Source organism: Nipponia nippon, unplaced genomic scaffold, assembly GCF_047370975.1.
Source record: "Nipponia nippon isolate SJK-2023a ecotype South Korea unplaced genomic scaffold, ASM4737097v1 scaffold_3, whole genome shotgun sequence".
In the NCBI taxonomy this organism is placed as follows: domain Eukaryota; kingdom Metazoa; phylum Chordata; class Aves; order Pelecaniformes; family Threskiornithidae; genus Nipponia; species Nipponia nippon.
In genome coordinates, this window is record NW_028262347.1 from 90,754,989 (window position 1) to 90,773,714 (window position 18,726).

At 39.5% G+C, this 18,726-nt stretch overlaps 1 protein-coding gene across 6 annotated transcripts in view; it reads left to right on the plus strand.

Moving 5' to 3' along the window:
* The first annotated feature begins 225 nt into the window (after positions 1-225).
* Positions 226-18,726, plus strand: part of HERC4 (HECT and RLD domain containing E3 ubiquitin protein ligase 4) — a 49,730-nt gene continuing 31,229 nt past the window's right edge. For 4 of the 6 annotated variants that reach the window (XR_015706494.1, XR_015706493.1, XM_087765750.1 and 1 more), the window contains exons 1-10: positions 226-382; positions 1,407-1,566; positions 2,823-3,114; positions 5,898-6,057; positions 7,477-7,553; positions 9,801-10,022; positions 11,533-11,624; positions 15,030-15,160; positions 16,173-16,333; positions 16,728-16,804. Coding sequence is in view for 4 of the 6 variants with exons in the window: in XM_087765750.1 (XP_087621876.1) it covers positions 2,889-3,114; positions 5,898-6,057; positions 7,477-7,553; positions 9,801-10,022; positions 11,533-11,624; positions 15,030-15,160; positions 16,173-16,333; positions 16,728-16,804 (1,146 nt within the window). In the remaining 2 variants the exon portion in view is untranslated. The remainder of the gene's footprint in view (positions 383-1,406; positions 1,567-2,822; positions 3,115-5,897; positions 6,058-7,476; positions 7,554-9,800; positions 10,023-11,532; positions 11,625-15,029; positions 15,161-16,172; positions 16,334-16,727; positions 16,805-18,726) is intronic. The other 2 variants (XM_087765749.1, XM_087765751.1) reach the window with 2 other exon arrangements.

The following is an 18,726-nucleotide window of genomic DNA, read 5'->3' on the forward strand; positions in this document are numbered from 1 at the left end:
CCCGGCTCCAACTCAGCGCCCGCCGGCACAGCCTCCGCGCGGGGCCGCTGAACCGCCACCGCCACGGGCCTCTCGCCCCGCCGGCCGGGCGGTGCCTCCCGCTGCCGAGCCCCGCCGAGGTCCGGGCTGACGTGACGTCACGCCGCGCCGCCGCTGCGTCACCACCCCTGACCACGAGGCCGGGGAGGGAGGCGTGCGGGGAAGCGGGCGCGCTGCGGCCCCGCCCGCCGAGTTCGCGCCTGCGCAGGAGCGGCGGCCGGGCCCTGTCAGCGCTCCGCGTTGGGGCCGCTCACGCCCTCGCGGTGGCCGGTGGGTGCCTGCGGCGGGCGCGCCGGCGTTGGGCGCGGCCTGGCGGGGAGCGGAGCCGAGCGCCTCGCCGCCGGTGAGTTCCGCCGGGCCGTGAGGTACCGCCGGACCTCTGCGGACCCGGGCGCTGCCGCCCTTCGGCCCCGCGGGGCGGAGGGGAAAGTGGACGGGGCCGCGCTCGGCCCGGGGGGTGCCGCCGCGGGGCCGGTGGGACGGCGGCTGTGGGAGCGGGGCGGGACGAGCGGCGGTGCCCGCGGCGCGGGGGGGCAGGTGCGGGGTGGCCGGTGGGCCGGGGCGGTTGGGACCGTTACGGGCGACGCCGCTTAGCAGCTGCGGGGCGCGCTGAGGGGATCTCGGCGCCTGGCGCCGCCCCGCCGGAACGGGCGGAGGCCCCACTCCGGCCGCCGACCTGCGCTCCTCCGCCGGGGCCGCCCCGGCCCCGCCCGCGGCGCGGCCGCTCTCGCCGGACCCCAGCCCGGCGGCGGCGGCCCGGGGAGCTGCCCTCCCGGGAGGGGAACCGTGAAGCCGGTGCCGCAGGCTGACCGCGTTTGGCAGCGGCGGCGGGCTGTTTCCCGCTCCGCGGGGCAGCCGGAGCCGGTGGTACAGCCCTGGGGATCGCCGGGCGCGCAGCCCGCGGCTGGGGCGCGTTAGGAGCGCGTCAGTGCCCCTGCACGGTCAGACTACACGGCCCGCTGCAGCCTGCGGGAAACATCCAGACCCTTCCGTAGCACTGTTACTCGCTCTCTGCTAGTAGAAAATGAGCTGGGTGGTTTCCCTCGCGTTCTGTGTTTGGTGTCGGCATTGGACTGCTTTTGACGTCACGCACGGTAGTATCCAGCAGCTGACAACGTGAGCTGGCTTTCGTGACTACATACACGGATAACATACTGCCGTGATGTGAGATCAAAGTACAGAACGTCTTTGGCTACTGACTCTTAAAAGAAAAAAACAAAAACAAAACCCCACCTTCTGTGGAAATGCACATCTGTTTTAATAGAAGGGAGAACTTTTTTCCTTTTTGCCCCGTTGGAGATAAATCTTGACTACAGCAATCTTGAAGCACTATAATCATACATCTTTTCTGCCTTCTTGTGTTGCAGGTTGAAGCTTGCATTGCAGTCATTGCTACAGATTTGTGAAGCTTGCATAGCTATGTCTTAACCGAAGGAGTCTTCATTTTGATATCCCCTTCTGAATGTGGTAGGATATAGCTAGTGATAGCTAGGGAAATATTTGATCATGCGTCATCTCCTGCGATAGGTAAACAGAATGCAATGTATTTTAAGATGTTTGGCTCTTTTGGGTTTTTTGTTTTGTTTTTTATGAGGTCACAAAAATAAGCATCTTGTTTACTGCATTTTGACTTTTGCAGAGAAAAATAGTTCATCCTGTTGTGCTGACAAGAATTCTGCCCTTTGGTTTATGTAACAGTTGGCTGCTAACTAATAGCTTGCTCCTCTGAGCAGTTTTATGTTTAGGCGGTTTATACGTGTTATGACCCCGTAGAACGTAAGACTGAATGCATTTGTAGTGCATTCTATTCCACATTCCGTTATTCATGCTGTCTTCCAAATAATGGTCACAGATGAAAATTTATAGCAATTTTACACTGTATTGCATTGATTTTTAAATTGCTCTGAAAATATGGGGAAACTTACACTACACTTCCGTTGACAGTAAGTAATAGTGAAAACATTGTCATAAATTCTTCGTCATCTGCAATACTGAAAATGAAGGAGAGGTGTAGCTTTGTATCCTTTCCAAATAGGTACAGAGTCTGTCAACATATATACTGGTAATTGTAGTTTAGGGATTAGGGATGGGGGTTTGCCTGGAGGAGTTTGTATATGTGGCCTCCTGTTACTGCAGAGTAACTATGAAGCTGTAGCCTGGGTTGATTTCAGTGCAAGGTGGGGGACTTGAGTTTCAGCTGTTTATTTTCTTTTAAATTCTAAGTGCAGTTGACTCATAGTTGTTTAAATGTAATGATTGACACATCATATTATTCTTCGTGTTGCATAACTGGATTGATTAGAGCTGACCAATTTTTTCCAAGATATGAGTCAAGTGTTGTTTTTGGGGATGATCTCGAGGCCGTACACGGCGCTTTCTGGAGTCATGCAGCTCCCTGGGTAAAGCAACGAACCTGTACTGTCTCCTTAAAAGATGCTTGAAGTCATTTCCACTGGCTAGCATTGGTTGTGACTGCCATTTGTATAGTTCTGGATTAGATATCAGAGAAGTTTTACAAAGAATGATAGTTGAAATTTTTAAAACAAAGTTTTATAAAACTGAGGACCTGCACATCTTAAAAGTTGTATCTGAAATGGGAAGGAAAGCGTTTTACTGCAGAGTTAATGTAAATGCTGTCCAAGAAAGTAAATCATACTCTTAATTGTTCAGTGTTTCAATATATTGGTATATAGAAAGTGAACTTGTGGATTACATGCTGTATAAAAGATAACATAAACATTAGGGACAATACTGAAAAACTGTACTTTTTTTTTTTTGAACAGCTACACAGAAGGGATATTCTAGAAAAGTGAAGTTGGAAGATCTCTGCGATCAAGAGAAGCATAAACATGTTGTGCTGGGGAAATGCATCTTTTGGACAGCTTGGATTGGGTGGAATTGATGAAGAGATTGTTTTAGAACCCAGAAAAAGTGACTTTTTCTTAAATAAAAGGGTCAGAGATGTAGGATGTGGACTGAGACATACTGTTTTTGTCCTGGATGATGGGACTGTTTATACATGTGGATGCAATGATCTAGGACAGCTAGGGCATGAAAAAGCCAGGAAAAGACCCGGTAAGTTTGGAAGTAATGAATCGTGGAGAGTACGCGTGGTTGTGCATGTACTTTTTGTTTCGTTATGGTACGTCAAACCCAGGACTACCAGTGTCTGTGCGTGTGCTGAATTGTATGCACAGTAGTTCTTCCAAGAATGGGCATATTTTTAACTTGAAAAGCATTCCTTTGCTTGGATTGCCTCTTCTGACAGTTGGAAGTAACCAACGGTGAAACATGGCTGCCCCCCTTATTTTTGCCTGACATGCAGCTGGACAGTGCCACTATTTTTTATTTCCACATGGAATCAGTTTACCTAAGGCCGTGGGGACTCAGTGGCTGGTTTTAATCTCAAGGGGAGGTGACCTGCTTCAATACATGGATTAGCATTGTACTATATGTATGGGTTTGGCTACTGGAATACAGTAGAAAATAATATTTGGCATACCTTAGTTGAGAAACATGCTGTGTGTTTTTAATCGTTTAATATGTGATGTAGAGCAGGTCTGATTAAAGCAGTGCTCTGAATTTTCTTTTTCTTGAGAACTAAAAATAAAACTTCTGTAAGACTTTTCAGCATATGCAGTGCTACAGGAAGAGGATTTGGAAAAGCCTAAAAGATGCAACGTAAAACTTCTTTGGGCTTTTTTCTTCCTATCTATGTTATATGCGTGTTTCTGCTTGCTGCTAGTGCAGTTCTATAGCAGAAGTGGGTACACGTCTTGCAGGGACTGCAGAGGAGTGTGCATACGGGCTCCCTTCAGAGCTGTGCATGTGAGTCATATCTGCGTGCTACTAGAGATACGGAGCAGTGCTTCTGACTGTTCTTATAGCATAACGTAAGCAAACTGAAAAGGCTTCCTAAGAGTTTATTCTAATCACTGCTATAGCAATTCTACAAGTTACTTGGCACAATAATTGATACAAATATTTCAAATGGAAATAAGGCATTATGCAGTGTTTTAGTAGTTCTCCATTATTCAGAGTTTCGGATTTGGTGCCAAGTAAAGATTTTTTTGTGCAGTTGATATGTAACTTTTAAAACTAATTTGGACTTCTATTGGGAAACAGTAAATGGATATTAAAACTGATAAACTTGAATCCTGTGCAAACATCTGCTTCATGAACATGAATAGGAACTCTAGTCTGAATACTTGTTACCCACTTTGAAAATTATGCTGAATTGTCTTTTAAATCTGAAAGTTACAATAAAAACATCTGGCCTTTAATTTTTTGGTTTTTTAAAACAGCTTTGTGTGAGCTTTCATATGTAATGGACAAACACCTACTATAATTTTTTTTTTAACATGCTCAGATACAGCAGTCATGAGGATTGTAATGTCCTCCTCCCTAATTTTTCTTTCATCTGGAGGTTACTGACAATACTGTTGAATGTTCTAATGTGAAGTTGGTGCATTGGGGATAACTTTACTTGCAGAGTCTAAAGAGGCTCAGTATCTTTACAAATGGGTGGATGCGCTCTTTTGAATGTATTTCTGCTAACTGAAGATAATTTTGTTGCTGACTGCATGTCTTTGCCACCTCAGTGTCACCACTGGCACTATTTAGCCGCCCCTCTTTCCTCCCCACAGAGCTCTGCTTGCCATAGGGACTGGGTGAATGTTTCTTAACCCATATTAGGCAAAGTCAACCTGGCTAGTTTAGCAGCTGGTGAAGACAGTCTGAGCTAATCTGCATGCTGTTGCCTGAACTGGAGAGTGCTTTCATACCCTCTTGGCAGAGCTGTGGAGGCCGTAATGGGCTGAATTGGGGTGGTAACCTCTTTAATCAGACCAGCTGTTTAAAAAAAAAAATGAACTTATGTCTGCTGCCTGTGTTACTTTATTTTGGGAACTGAGTACCTGTCATGTTGCACATACTGTTTTGAAATTGACTTAGGCTATGCTAGGCTGTGTTTACAGTGCACGTTACATTGATGATACACAGGCTTTTTCAGTGGTGTGCCATTCTTAGGCAGGAATAGAATATATGTGTTTGAAAACTGGGCGTAAAATGTCCAAGCAGGCTCTTATTTAAGGGGACTGTTGAAAATTCCAGCCTTCACGACAGGCCCTGATGATATTTCTCCACTTCACTGTTGCTGAAGTGAAAATGTTAGACTTCTGATCACAAATCCTAAGCACAAAAACAAACTTCGAGTTTTTCCAAATGTATTCAAAGGTATTGATGCAGGCTACTGGAAGAAAAATCACAGATATTTTAGTGTTTGCTTTTCAGGGGTGTGCACTGCATATCTAGAAAAATTACTCTTTAGCATCTGTTTCTACAGTATTTTGCATTATAAAGAGGACATTGTGTAGCTCATTGCAAAATCAGTAGCTTTAGTCTTTAATTTGCCCTGCCTTGTTTTGCAGGCTTTTTTGTTAATAATGAATAGGTGAATTTAACTTGCTGTGGTGGAATGTTTTCCTCTTACATAATGTCTACACGTGTAGTCATTTGACAATAATCTGTTTGACCTTAATGTTAATTGAGTTTCTACACTCATTTTCAGATGGCAAGGTTAGAAGAAACCATTATGATCAAGCTGCAGTTTTTGTACACTTCTGTATATTGCCCCAGATACAGTTGTTGTTCAGTTACTTTGGGGTGTCAAATTTAACTTACTTCTCCTAGAACAGCATGCTTATAATTTTAAATAAAGGATGCTTTGGCAGACTTCTGGGCTTACTTCTGTGTCATTTCAATTGATATTGTAGTACTGAGTATAGCTGTCTCGAACAACACTATCTTGTTAGTATTTTTTTTTAAACAACTAACTTTTTTTTTTTTTTTTTTTTAAGAGCATGTTGGTGCACTGGATGCCCAAAATATTGTAGCTGTATCGTGTGGAGAAGCCCACACTCTTGCATTAAATGACAAAGGTCAGGTATACGCTTGGGGTCTGGCTACTGATGGACAGCTTGGCTTGCCGGGAACAGAGGAATGCATCAGAGTGCCCAGGTTAAAAATAATTAGTATATATAATAAGTTTGTGGTTTTTTTGGTTTTTTGCTTTTTAAAAGTACTTAAATCACATTGGTTAAGATATTCTGCTGTTATAATTAAAAACACGCATTAGAAAGTGTGTTTTAGCTATGGCACTTGCATGCGGTAGACGGTTTCCTTTCTCGGAAAGTCAGCTTATGTGAGAAGTGTGTTATGGGTTTGCTTGGTTTCATTTGTTGGTTTTTTTTTCTTTTTTCTTTTTTTTTTTTTAATAGTCATGTACTAAAAATGAGAGTTATGTTGGAAAAGTAGGATGGGTATTTTAGGAATGTAAATGGGGATTGATAACTGCCATTTAAGAGAAGTTAAAGAGAAGTAGAATGTTAAACTTTAAAAACCAGTTGTGGGAGTGCATTCAAAGAAGGTATGTTTGCTATCTGATCTTCATACTTCAGTTTTCACCCCAAGGTTTTTTAGCTGTGATCAAATAATATGCCTTCTAGTTATAAAAATGAATGCTAGCCAGATTTCACTTGCTTGTTTTCAGAATGCTGTAAGCATTCCAGCTAGCTGAAATCCACGTTTTTACTGCGATGAATAGGTTCACTGAAATCAGTGAACTGTCTGTAGCAGTAAGTTTGCATGTTTGCAAGCTGCAGGTTTTCTTCTCTAAATTTTCTTTTTTACATAGGAAAATGACACATGAAAGTAACTTCCTTGGAACATTAGTAATATATAACTTTATCATGGCTATCTGTGACATATGTATAAATATGAAAGATGTAAATAACTAACATAAAGGTTATTCATTTCTGTATCAAATTTAAAAGCCCACAGGCCTTTTAGAAACTTCCATTTTTCTCAACAAAAGTTCAAAGCATACTAGATTTAATGTACATTTGTATGTATTTGCAACTTCTTTATAGTATTGTGCAATACTTGATAGCTCTGTAAACTGAAGTTCTGATTGAAGTTAATGTTGGTAGAGAAGAAAAATTGAGTGTTCAAATTTTAACAGAAAGTAATTCAGTCTTTATATACAATATTCATATGAAGAAGATCGTAAAACCTTTTCTCTTTTGGAAACTAGAAAGTAAGAATCATTTTCTTCTTGCATCTGATATTCATTTCCTCCATTCAGCTGTGTGACACCTTCCTAGCACATGAACCTCCCTAATTCTTCATTATGGTCTTTTACTGACTTTATTAATTTGAAAATAAGACAGAACCTGCCTTTGAAGGTGTTAGAAAAGAAGCAGTTTTGACTTAAGACTTTAGTAAATAGCTTCTAATTAAAGTTAGGATATTTAAATTACTTTCATATATACTTCAGTGAAAAGGATTCACTTTTTGTATATTACCCTTTGGCATGACTTTATATTTCATACCATGACCTAGTAGCTTAATTCTTTCTCTGTTTTCTTCCCCCAATAGAAATATTAAAAGCCTATCAGAGATCCAAATTGTTCAAGTTGCCTGTGGTTATTATCACTCATTAGCACTCTCAAAAGGTAAGCCAAATTCTTCTGAAGTTTTGTGTAATTTCTTACCACGTAATTCTAAAGGTTTCAACATTTATTTTGTTGTCTTTTAAAAAGCAAATGTTTTTTTTTAAACGTACTACCACTCAGCACAGATGGCGTTTCAGGTTGGTAGGAAAAGTGTAATTTAATGATGGAAGCTTGAATTTAAAAAATACATGTACAAACAAATGTTGTGGTGTTCTGCTTTTTTTTCTTGCTTTTTTGCTTTTTAACATCTTGCTTTCATGTAATTTCCTTTTTAAATTCATTTTGGTTTCTCTCCTTTTTTTGGTCCCATTTCTTTTTCATCCTGCTAGCATGCTGCTTTGTCACTCCTCTGTTTTAACCTCTAACTTCAAGTTACTGATCCTTGCAGGCAACGACTTCCTTGCCTGCTTTTCTTTTGCAAAGCCTCTGTTTTGTTGGTGCTTCTATAGTTAAAATGTAATGTCACATTATCACCCCCCTTTTGAAAGGTTTAAACATCTGTCTTCAAAATTTTGCTGGGGCTAGTTAGTATAGCTATCCAGAAATGAATATGAATTTAAATTTGCTGCTTGTTTGTTTCATCATGACAAAGGAGAGTTGTGACCAAAACTTCTATTTGGAAGAAGTGGCTGCTGGATGGGGTTAATGGAAACTTAGAAACTCAAAACAAAAATTCCAGAAAGATTGTAAAGTTTGACAGTGTTTCTTAACAATGTGTAGTTAAAATATAAACTAAATAAGCTGTGGGGAGGGAGGTGTTAATTGTATGCTGAATTTTTTTTTTTTTAAATTTTTCTTTAAATATAATAGTTTATACTGACTATATATGCCTTGATTCTGTATGTGACTTTTCATGGGCTCATATTGAGTGTTTTCTGTGCCATTATGTATTCCCAGGCATCTTTACCATTATAACCTAGTGAGGTTCCCTTGTTTTCAGGACAGGCAGGCAGAGATTTACAAATAACCCTTCGCCTGGGTAAAGATCAGCAGTAGAACGTGGGGAGTATCAGAACTGTGCTGTTAAGCATTCTATTGGTCCAAGGTGCAAGAATATAATAAGAATAATTGCAATTTAAAATTCACTCTGTTTTAAATAGTTACAAGCTTCAAGTACAGCATCACTATCCTATTGCCAATTCATGGATTTGCAGCTCTGTGTTTCTGTTCTTCCCATGCATTGTAGGGTGTTTTTCTGGTGGTGGTTTTTTTTTTTCCTGGTTGTAAGAGAACCTGTAGAAATACTTGCAATGTAGCAAGGTTATGGCCTTAAATCGGGCATTTTGAGAGGAGACTTCATAGTATTTTTGAATCTGTATATGGGATATTGATCAGGTGGATGAGTTCATGTGATTCTAAATAATTGGTATAGGATTTCTTTGGTGTTATGAAGATTATTTTGTATAAAAGTGGTGGTTTGGGTTTGTTGGGTTTTTTTGTCTGGTTTGGTTTGTTTTTTTGGTTGTTGTTGTTTAAATAAATAAATAAAATCTGAGAGACCTGTACCGCAGGGGATGGGTTTCATTGTTTTCCATCTTGATAAAACTGTTATTGGAAAGGTGGAGGTAGGAGAGACATAGGAAACAGTACTGTTTGAAACGTATCACAGCAGCAAAAGCAAAATATCTTTGTGGTTAGGTGTTGATCTTCAGGATGGTAAATACCTTGACAAAATGTTGGTTGTTCGGTAGAATATTTTCTTTTGGAGGCAATCTTAACATAAATAGCTCTCTGATTTGTGATTCTTTAAAATGTTTTTTTCTTTATACAGCATCAAGTGACATTATAAACTTTGTGCTTCATTGATCATATCAGTGATACAATTTAAGTGACATTTTGAATTTCAAAATATTGTATGTGAAAATTAAGTATGTTACTGTATAAAAGCTTAAATGAGGCTTGTGACTGGAAAATGGAAATTTTTGCGTGTCCAGTATGCAACCTCAACAAGTATCTCTGCATAAAAATATGTAATGGAACAGGATCTTGATTAGTAACGACCAAAGTTAACTTATCTAACACTTTTGAAACAGGAATCTTAAGAGCAGTTTTGAGGGTTTTGAACATGATTTAAATGCTTTGTCTGATTAAATATTTGAGTTGAATATCTGCAAATTACACAAGAATGCTTAGCTTCACAAGTCAGTAGTTTGAGTAACTGTGTAACTTTTAGCTTTTCTTACAGTAAATAAACTTTATATAATTAAACTATATTGATTGTATTTCTTTTTTTTTTCCTTCAATCAGGAAGTGAAGTATTTTCCTGGGGACAAAATAAATATGGCCAGCTGGGCTTAGGTTATGAGTATAAAAAACAAAACTCCCCACATGTGATCAAATCTCTGCTGGGAATCCCTTTTGCACAGATTGCAGCAGGAGGAGCTCATAGTTTTGTACTAACTCTTTCTGGAGCCATTTTTGGATGGGGACGAAACAAATTTGGGCAGCTGGGTCTTAATGATGATAATGGTAAGTAAACATTACTTCTGTAAAATTTCATGCTGAAGGTCTTGGTTTGTGAATCTAAAGACAGATGTTCCTAGAGAAGGAGCAGACAGAACAAACCTTTGCTGAATACTGTCGGAGAGTGCTGATATCATGTGAGATTGCATAAGGAAGAGACAGAGGTTTTTTTCCTCAGCTGTTTTGTAGTGAAAATTCTGACAGCGTTATGTTGAAATTCTAGCCTGCTTGACTTGTTTTCTTTCCCTGTTCTAGATTTTTCTGTGGCTTAAACTTTCTAAATGGGATTGAATTAAGATACTGTGCAGTAGTTACAGTTTGAACTGAATTTTAGGTAGATGAAATTGCTTGACAAAACCAGTAATCTATCAAAACTATTTGGTTGTCCTTAGTAGACACATTTAAGGCATCTTCATTGCTTTACTGCCATGTGGGTATCTGCTTTTCTCAGGCCACCTTTGATAATCATTCATGATTTTCAGCTAACCATTTCCAAAATTTCCTCTACTAGGGTGTTGATACTCATTAACTGTTTTAAGCAAGTAGTTAGGTTAGACAAAAAATTGTTTCTTTGCTGGTTGTATTATGTTACATGCACACTATCCATGTGTAGGGCTCCAAGAGCGGAGTATATGCGATGAGGTTCGTGTAATACACAGTTTAATATAGGATGATCTGTAGCTAGTTTCATTAATTTAAATTCTCTCAGTGGTTCATTGTTCTCAACACCATTTAAAATAAGAAAAACGTGCTGTAGTTAAAACGTGTATCTGAATTAATGCTTTAAATCCGGTCACACTCATGTAGTAAGAAAATTACATGTACTTTTCAGAAATCAAATTTTCATGGGAGACTTCAGTTGCTTCTACATATTCTTTGGAATATGTATGACCCCAGTTTTTTATATAGGATCACTTCTCAGTAAAATCCCTATTTTGTGTCTTGATAGGGCTTCTTCCAGGCATCTTAGTGTACCTGACAAATTTTAAGACATTAGCATTAACATTTAAAAAAATTGCCTTTGTGCAACTGGATGACAAAGTTGATTTGTTCTGGTGATGGAGGGAAATTAGTTGCGCTTCCTAATTATTCAGTGTTCCATTCTATTGTACATTTAGGAGTATTGAACTGTGGCCAACTGATACCAACTTACACTTTAAAAACATGAAGCACATAAACAACTTAAAACAGCGGTCATCTGTTTTCTTTTCTCATGGCCAACGGCAGGTCTAACGTACTGTTCCGTATTTCATGATTTATGTATTGACATACGATCCTATGTGAGTGAAAATGAGGCTATTTGCTACAAAGTATATCAGTATACTAGTCTCTCTGTTTTTCTGTAGTAACGCTTCTGTCTCAAAGATACGTAAACTTGGTCACAATGATTGAATTATGCTAACAAATTTAAAGTGCTTGTTTGATTGGAACCTGATTAGAATAAATAAGCAAAACTATTTGTTTTCTGATTTTTATTTTCAAAATAAGCCATCTACTGCTGTATTAAACCTTTCAGACAGGTATGTTCCTACGCTGCTAAAGTCACTGAGAACTCAGAAGGTTGTTCATATATGTTGTGGAGAAGATCATACTGCTGCCCTTACAAAGGTACAATATTTAAAGATGTGTTTAGGCTTTGATTTTTGAATGTTTTCAGGAGAAGATGCTGCCTGAATAGGAAATAATAAACAAAATTCCACATAAAATTTCTTCAAAGTTTATTGGATGAAGTTGAGGAAGCCCTGGAAGAATGGTTAAATATTTGAAAAAAAACTTACCAAATACAAGGAAGCTTTCTGTGGTTTTAAACGTTCGTCAGATTTGGTGAAATTGAGCTTACAAAATACAGCATTTTTGATATGACAGTGCATATTGCATTATTAAAATCGTGCAGATATTGAAATTTACATTAGTGTATCCTAAAAAGATTAGCCGTTTTCTGACTGTAATGCCTCTGGCATTGCTGTTATCACTGTTCAGACCAAGTTAATTTTGAATTTAAATTAAATGCTCAGGGGATTAGTGTGTGTGGTTGTTTAAAGTTTTCTTAGTGAATTGCTATCTGCTATTGTAGTGGATTGACCCTGGCTGGATGCCAGGTGCCCACCAAAGCCATTGTGTCACTCCCCCTCCTCAGCTGGACAAGGGAGAGAAAATATAATGAAAGGCTCATGGGCCAAGATAAGGACAGGGAGAGATCATTCACCAGTTACCGCCACAGGCAAAACAGACTGGACTTGGGGAAATTAATTTATTGCTAATCAAATCAGAGTAGGGTAATGAGAAATAAAACCAAATCTTAAAACACCTTCCCCCCACCCCTCCCTTCTTCCCGGGCTCAACTTCACTCTTGGCTTCTCTACCTCCTTCTCTCCAGTGGCACAGGCGGACGGGGAATGGGGGGTGGGGTCAGTTCATCCCATGTTGTCTCTGCTGCTTCTTCCTCCTCGCTCCCTTCCCCTGCTCCAGCCTGGGGTCCCTCCCACAGGAGACAGTCCTCCACGAGCTTCTCCAATGTGGGTTCTTCCCATGGGCTGCAGTTCTTCACGAACTGCTCCAGCGTGGGTCCCTTCCACAGGGTGCAGTCCTTCAGGAATGGACTGCTCCAGCATGAGTCCCCGCAGGGTCGCAAGTCCTGCCAGCAAACCTGCTCCAGCGTGGGCTCTCCACGGGGTCACAGCCTCCTTCGGGCGCATCCACCTGCTCCAGTGTGGGGTCCTCCATAGGCTGCAGGTGGAGATCTGATCCACTGTTAACCTCCATGGGCTGCAGGGGGACAGCCTGCCTCACCATGGTCTTCACCAGGGGCTGCAGGGGAATCTCCGCTACGGCGCCTGGAGCACCTCCTCCCCCTCCTTCTTCACTGACCTTGGGGTCTGAAGGGTTGTTCCTCTCACATATTCTCACTCCCCTCTCTTCTGGCTGCTGTCGTGCAGCAGCTATTTATGTGCTATTGGCAAACCAATAGGAGAAATTGAAGGTTTACATAATTTGCTACTCAGTATGATAGTGTGAGGTTCTGTGAAAAGTTGGTCATTTATTTCAAGGCCAATTTGGGAAAAAAGCATGTATTCTGTGTCAGTGTGGCATGTTTGTACAGAGATGTAGGAATTGATTAAAACAGAGCTGAAATCTGTCAAATGGCCTTATACATAACTTGGCTAAATGCATTATTTTGAGTCTCATTTTTAAACTTTTAAACTTATTTGGAAACTTCTAGGAGCAACATAGAATGTATAATGCTAGTGCTTTTTCTTACACTCATTTTAGCAACAAATAGTGTATTTCAAGCATCAAGTGATGATAACTACCTTTATTTTGTGATGTGTAAAACAGCACATATGCATCTGTCTTTAAATGATTGACTCCTGTACTTTTCTTTTTGTGTTTTGATAGTTGGATTGGACTTCAACATTTAGGTATAAATGACATTTCCTGTTGTTCATCACACTCAATAAAATGTATCCATTTATAAACAGAATATTTTGAGCTTACTACTCATAGCAGTAGAAAACAATTCTGGGCGATCAAGATTTGGGCAAGTGACTAAATATCCATTTCATGTCTGAATCTGTTGAATTCAGAATATTGTAGTAGAAGGCATTGGAATTTTGAAAGTAATTATTTTTAATGTTTTATTTCTGAAGAAAACAAAACTGTGTTTATTTACTTTTGGAAAACGTATGGGGTTTTTTAATGTGTTTGTTTGAATTTTTACACTGTAACAAGTGAAAAGTTGTTTTGAAGAATTTGATTTGCCTAAATGTGGCCATAGTTTTGTTGTTTATACACGCTTAATTTTCTACAGTGAAAGGAAAAGACTGTTCACAAACAATTGCTTTTTGTCCTAAAATGTTCTCTCACTTTGACTGAAAAAGATGTGGCAATTTTACAATCCTGAAATTGATATTGATGTATTGTGCAGTTAGGGAAGTACGGAATGTAAAGAAAACAGCAATCTGTAACTTGGATTCTAAATGTCTTTCCATTTTTAATGTATAGAAGTTAATTTCAAATTTGCTTTAAAGCTGATGGACTTAATTAAGAAACTGAATTTACTGTAAATGTCTCTACAGATTATTTATGTCACCCATTTGTATAGCTCCATTTTCCCTTGCCTGATAGGCCTTGCAGAACGAGTGGTCTTGATTTATATCTCTTGTAGACAGTACTGTGTGTATGGGCGAGCATTCTTCAAGTCCTCCTGAAATTCAGAAAAAACCTGTCACTGTTTGTTATCCTGATTCAGTGAATGAGGCTGTTGGTTTTTCTCAGTGGATGCTGCCATTTTAACGATGATTTCCAGTAGAGGTCCAGTCTGATGCAGAGTAGAATTGAAAGAAACAGCTTTACAATTTCAAAGCATTTGAAAACGGAAAGTTTCAAAGTTGTTGTAAGGTAAGTTGTATAACTTCTGAAAACATTCTTTCATTAAAGGTTTTGGTTAATTTCTTGATTAAATTAATCAAAAACACTTTTAAAAAAAATACTTGCCTTACAACAAAGTTTACATTTTCTGGTTTCTCACACTTTTAAATAATGAAGCTGACTATTTCAGTCATACTCTGCATCATCTGCCTGAGGAGGGCGGCTTCCTGTTTGGTAATTGCTTTGAAATTTATATTCAGAATTTAAAAGCCAAAGTACACTTTTAATTGTGTGAGTTTATATACTGTTGTAGTTCATCAACAAAACTGGAAAAGAGGAAAAACGAGGATTAGTATCTATTAATGACACAAGTTAATGGCAGGACTATTGTATAGTAATATGGAAATTACAAGAAGGCGATTTAACATGAATAAGGTAACACTTGGTACCTGTGCCATATTTTCATAACTGCAGTTAGCTTGTGACCCTTCTGTATCTCAGGGCCCTCTTGTGCACGTCTATTTTCTTTCCTTTCCCCACAATTCCAAAATCATCAGAGAAGGAGATTTATTAAACCCCTATCTCTGTTAAGTTTCTCGTTCTGAGATATACTATCGTTTTAACACAAATAATTTATTTGTTTAGGAAGGTGGGGTTTTTACATTTGGAGCTGGAGGCTATGGTCAGTTGGGTCATAACTCTACCAGCCACGAGATAAACCCAAGGAAAGTTTTTGAACTTATGGGAAGTGTTGTGACGCAAATCACTTGTGGCAGGTAAGGTTTATTCTCTGCTAGCGCTATGAACCTTATAAATAACTTTTTTTTGTATAAAACTTCATGTATATTGCAATATGAGGTGGTTTTTGGCTTACCCTTTGTGGTTAGGGAAGACAAGGTGGTCTCTAACAAAAGATATTTAGAGACCTTGCTGGGACTTTAAAAGAAGAACTAAAGGAAGTTATACTATTTGAGAGGCTCTGATTTTCTAAACTGAAACTGTGGATAATCAGTGTGAAGGTGTTGTTTATTGCTGTCACTTTATCATTTCCTGTTAAAGAGCAAGTGTGTTTGGGGAGGTACGTGAGCATCACTGAGGATAAGTTTAAAATTTGGAAACATAACTTGTTTTGTGAAACACCTGTAATACTGTATGGCACTTCAGTTCCTAATGGGTCTTTATTGTATGTATTATAATACCACTCAAGAAATTGGAAAAATTCCCAGCACACATGAAAATGCTCTTGTCCGAAGAATTACATTCTAAGAAGACAGAATGAGGGAGGCAACATAATTTTTTAAGAGATGGGCGCACTTTGTTACTTGGGTTAAAGAATATGTGAATGTAAACCTATCTAGCAGTTTGGTTGACATTGAGTGGACCCATTCCGTTTTAATAGTTTACATAAATTCCATACTGGTTCTTCCCAGGCTCATGATGGGAGAGAGGGCATCTAGAGTTGAGGGGGTGGGAGAGGAAAGGAAATGCAGCCAATCTGGTAGAAACTTCAAATTTCTGAATGTCTAGAGATATGCTCTAAAGGTCAGACTGTGGCTAAGCAGGGGTTTGAGGCAGAACCTGGCATCGCTGTTCCATGAACTTTTCCATGGAACATTGCCTGTTGGAGTATAAATGGAGTATTGCCAGTGGCAGTGTTTTGCCAGTAGACAAGTGGAGTGTTTGATACTACAGGACCTTTAACATACTGTTCAACACAGTTCTTAGGCTCGCCAGCACAAAGCGTGTTATAATGCTTAGGTTTTTGTTACTGAATTTTGTTTGCCCTAGGCAGCACACTACTGCGTTTGTTCCTTCATCTGGAAGAATTTATTCTTTTGGACTCGGAGGTAATGGGCAATTAGGTACAGGCACAACCAGTAATAGGAAAAGTCCCTTCACAGTAAAAGGAAACTGGCTTCCTTATAGTACTCAATGCCCGATAATCACAGGTAAGCAACATCTGGCATATTTTCTTCTTGGATTCCTGCTCCTTTATAGTGTTTTACAAATCTTGAGATTTAAATGAAATACGGGCTATAATTGCTTTCTTCCAAACAGTACGTTTTCACTGTGCTTTGTTCCCTAAAGTCCATTTCTGCTGTAGGAAATACATGCTTACTTGTGTTGTCGGATTAGGTCCTTTGTTAGCGCTAGAGCTAAAACTTAGAGCTGTTAGCGTTTACCTCAGTTAAAGGTAGTCTTAACTATTGTATTGCAAAGATTTGCTTCAGCGAGGTTACGTAATGAAGGAACCTTTTTCTAATTGAGTGTTGATTGATGTGTCCTAATCCCTTTTCAAATTCACATTTTCACAGTTGCCTTTTTTTTTTATTCCTATTGCAGACAGTGAGGAGTGTTATTGTGTAAAGAAAATTTTTTCTGGTGGGGACCAAAGTTTTGCACACTACTTTTATCCACAGGTAACAAATCAAATATACTTTGGTTCCAAAGTCTGTCAAAGTTAAATTTTAGTTTTTCTGATGCATTTTAAAAGATTTTCATATTGAAAGTGCATGGCTACATTGTGAAGTTCGTTAGAGCAATGTGGAAGCACAAGACACTAAGTCAATTTAGCAATTGGAGGATTTGTATTCAGTTATTGAGTGTTAGCTGTCAGTTAGGCTCTTGAGGCTTTTTGGCATAAGCTTTTTTCTGAGTGATGGATTCATGCACTTCTTTTCCTTTTGTAAAGGAAAAGGTGATTGAATATTTGAGCTCTTCACCCCTGCCCAGCCCTCCTCAGTAACTCCTGACTGCAGCTATGCTGTCTTCTGCTCTGTAGCCACGTTAGCATACCGCGAGGATGAGGAAACAAATAGAGCTTTTTGCTTAAAATGATAGGTGGTGACATAGTTTGTTATGTGATAGAGTTTTATGCTGGTCTTAAGTTTTAAAAGGACAAGAATTGATCTGTTTAAATTCTAGTACGGGGAAAATAGTCTAGAATAACTTTACAGTACAAATGGCAATGTGAGAGTATGATGGAAAGGAAATGCTACTGAAGGATGAGTTGGGAGGAAAAAACAAGATAAAAGATACATGACTGGATTTGTATAGTGACTATTTCCAATATAGCCCAGCAGATATTAGAGCATAGGGATTAATGAAGCATCAAGAGTTGAGTATGTGGGGTGCAAACGAATTTGGACACAAAGGAAAACAGATTTTAGTGGGAAACATGTTTGTCAAGAAAAACTGAGTACAGGTCAGGCTTGCAGCAACCCTTTATTGCCACAGCCTGTTGTGGTTGTACAGAATCAACAATTTTTCTAGATTTTTTTTTTTTTTCCTAAAATTTGATTGAGTTGCGGTAACTATTGCTGTATTTGAGAGAAGCTTGTTTAGCAGGTGTAGACTGGAAAAATTACTTTATATTATAAGCTCAAAACTTCTTTACTAAAACTCCTTTCTTAAAAACTTTATCGTGTGCAATTTTCTAATCACTGAAGTAGATTTTGACTGACCAGTTGAGGTGAACTGGAGACTGTATGAATGCAGTTATTGTGGCTTGTTCTGTACAAAAAGTATTAGCAATAGATGAACTTTGATGCTGCAAAAGTATCCCTTTCGGTACTCCTTAGTTTGGTAATTTGTATCCAATTCTTCCAAAGTTATGCGAGTACTGTACTCCTGGGACTTGTGTGTCCTTGCCAGTTAAGGGGTCTCAGCCAAAATCTGTTTGTTTTCTCAAGTTAATTTTTGGGCAGCTCAGTTCCCTGAGTTGTTTCATTGTGGGTTTAGATGACACTTCTGCTGGACACAAGGGAAACAGCAAGAGGGTTTCTCAACCGCATCCTGTAGGTTGAGATCAGAAGTACTGACTTTTGGCAACAGCTGGTCATCATTGTACTGAGTCAGCTGTGTTGTCAGACTGCACCCTCAGAAGATACATGTTTCCTTTTACTAGTTTAACCTTACTTTTGGCACTGTTTACCATCTCTTTTTGAACAGTGCTCCCACTCAAAACAGTGGTCTTGGTTCTGTTCCTCTTTAGTATTAGAAATCTTACTGGAATTCATGTGGTATGAGCAGCACATCAAAATGCAGCTCATCTGATGATGCAGTAATGTTCAGAGAAACATGATTCATTCTCAGAGGAGTCTGATGGAAGTGGGGTGGGAGAGCAGCTGTCCAAAAAATTGAATGGCTCTTTTTCTGTATGCTCACAGCCTGGAAGTGAGCTAACTGGCTCATAGTGACTAGGGAGAAGAGGTGCTTACTACTCTTGTATAAAGCTTGTTTAGCGTTCGTTGTCTAGAAGAGTACTTGTATGTTTAGGGAGTTTACCACGAAGTAAGCTGTGGTATAAATTAACATTAATCTAGATGTTTTTAGTGTATGC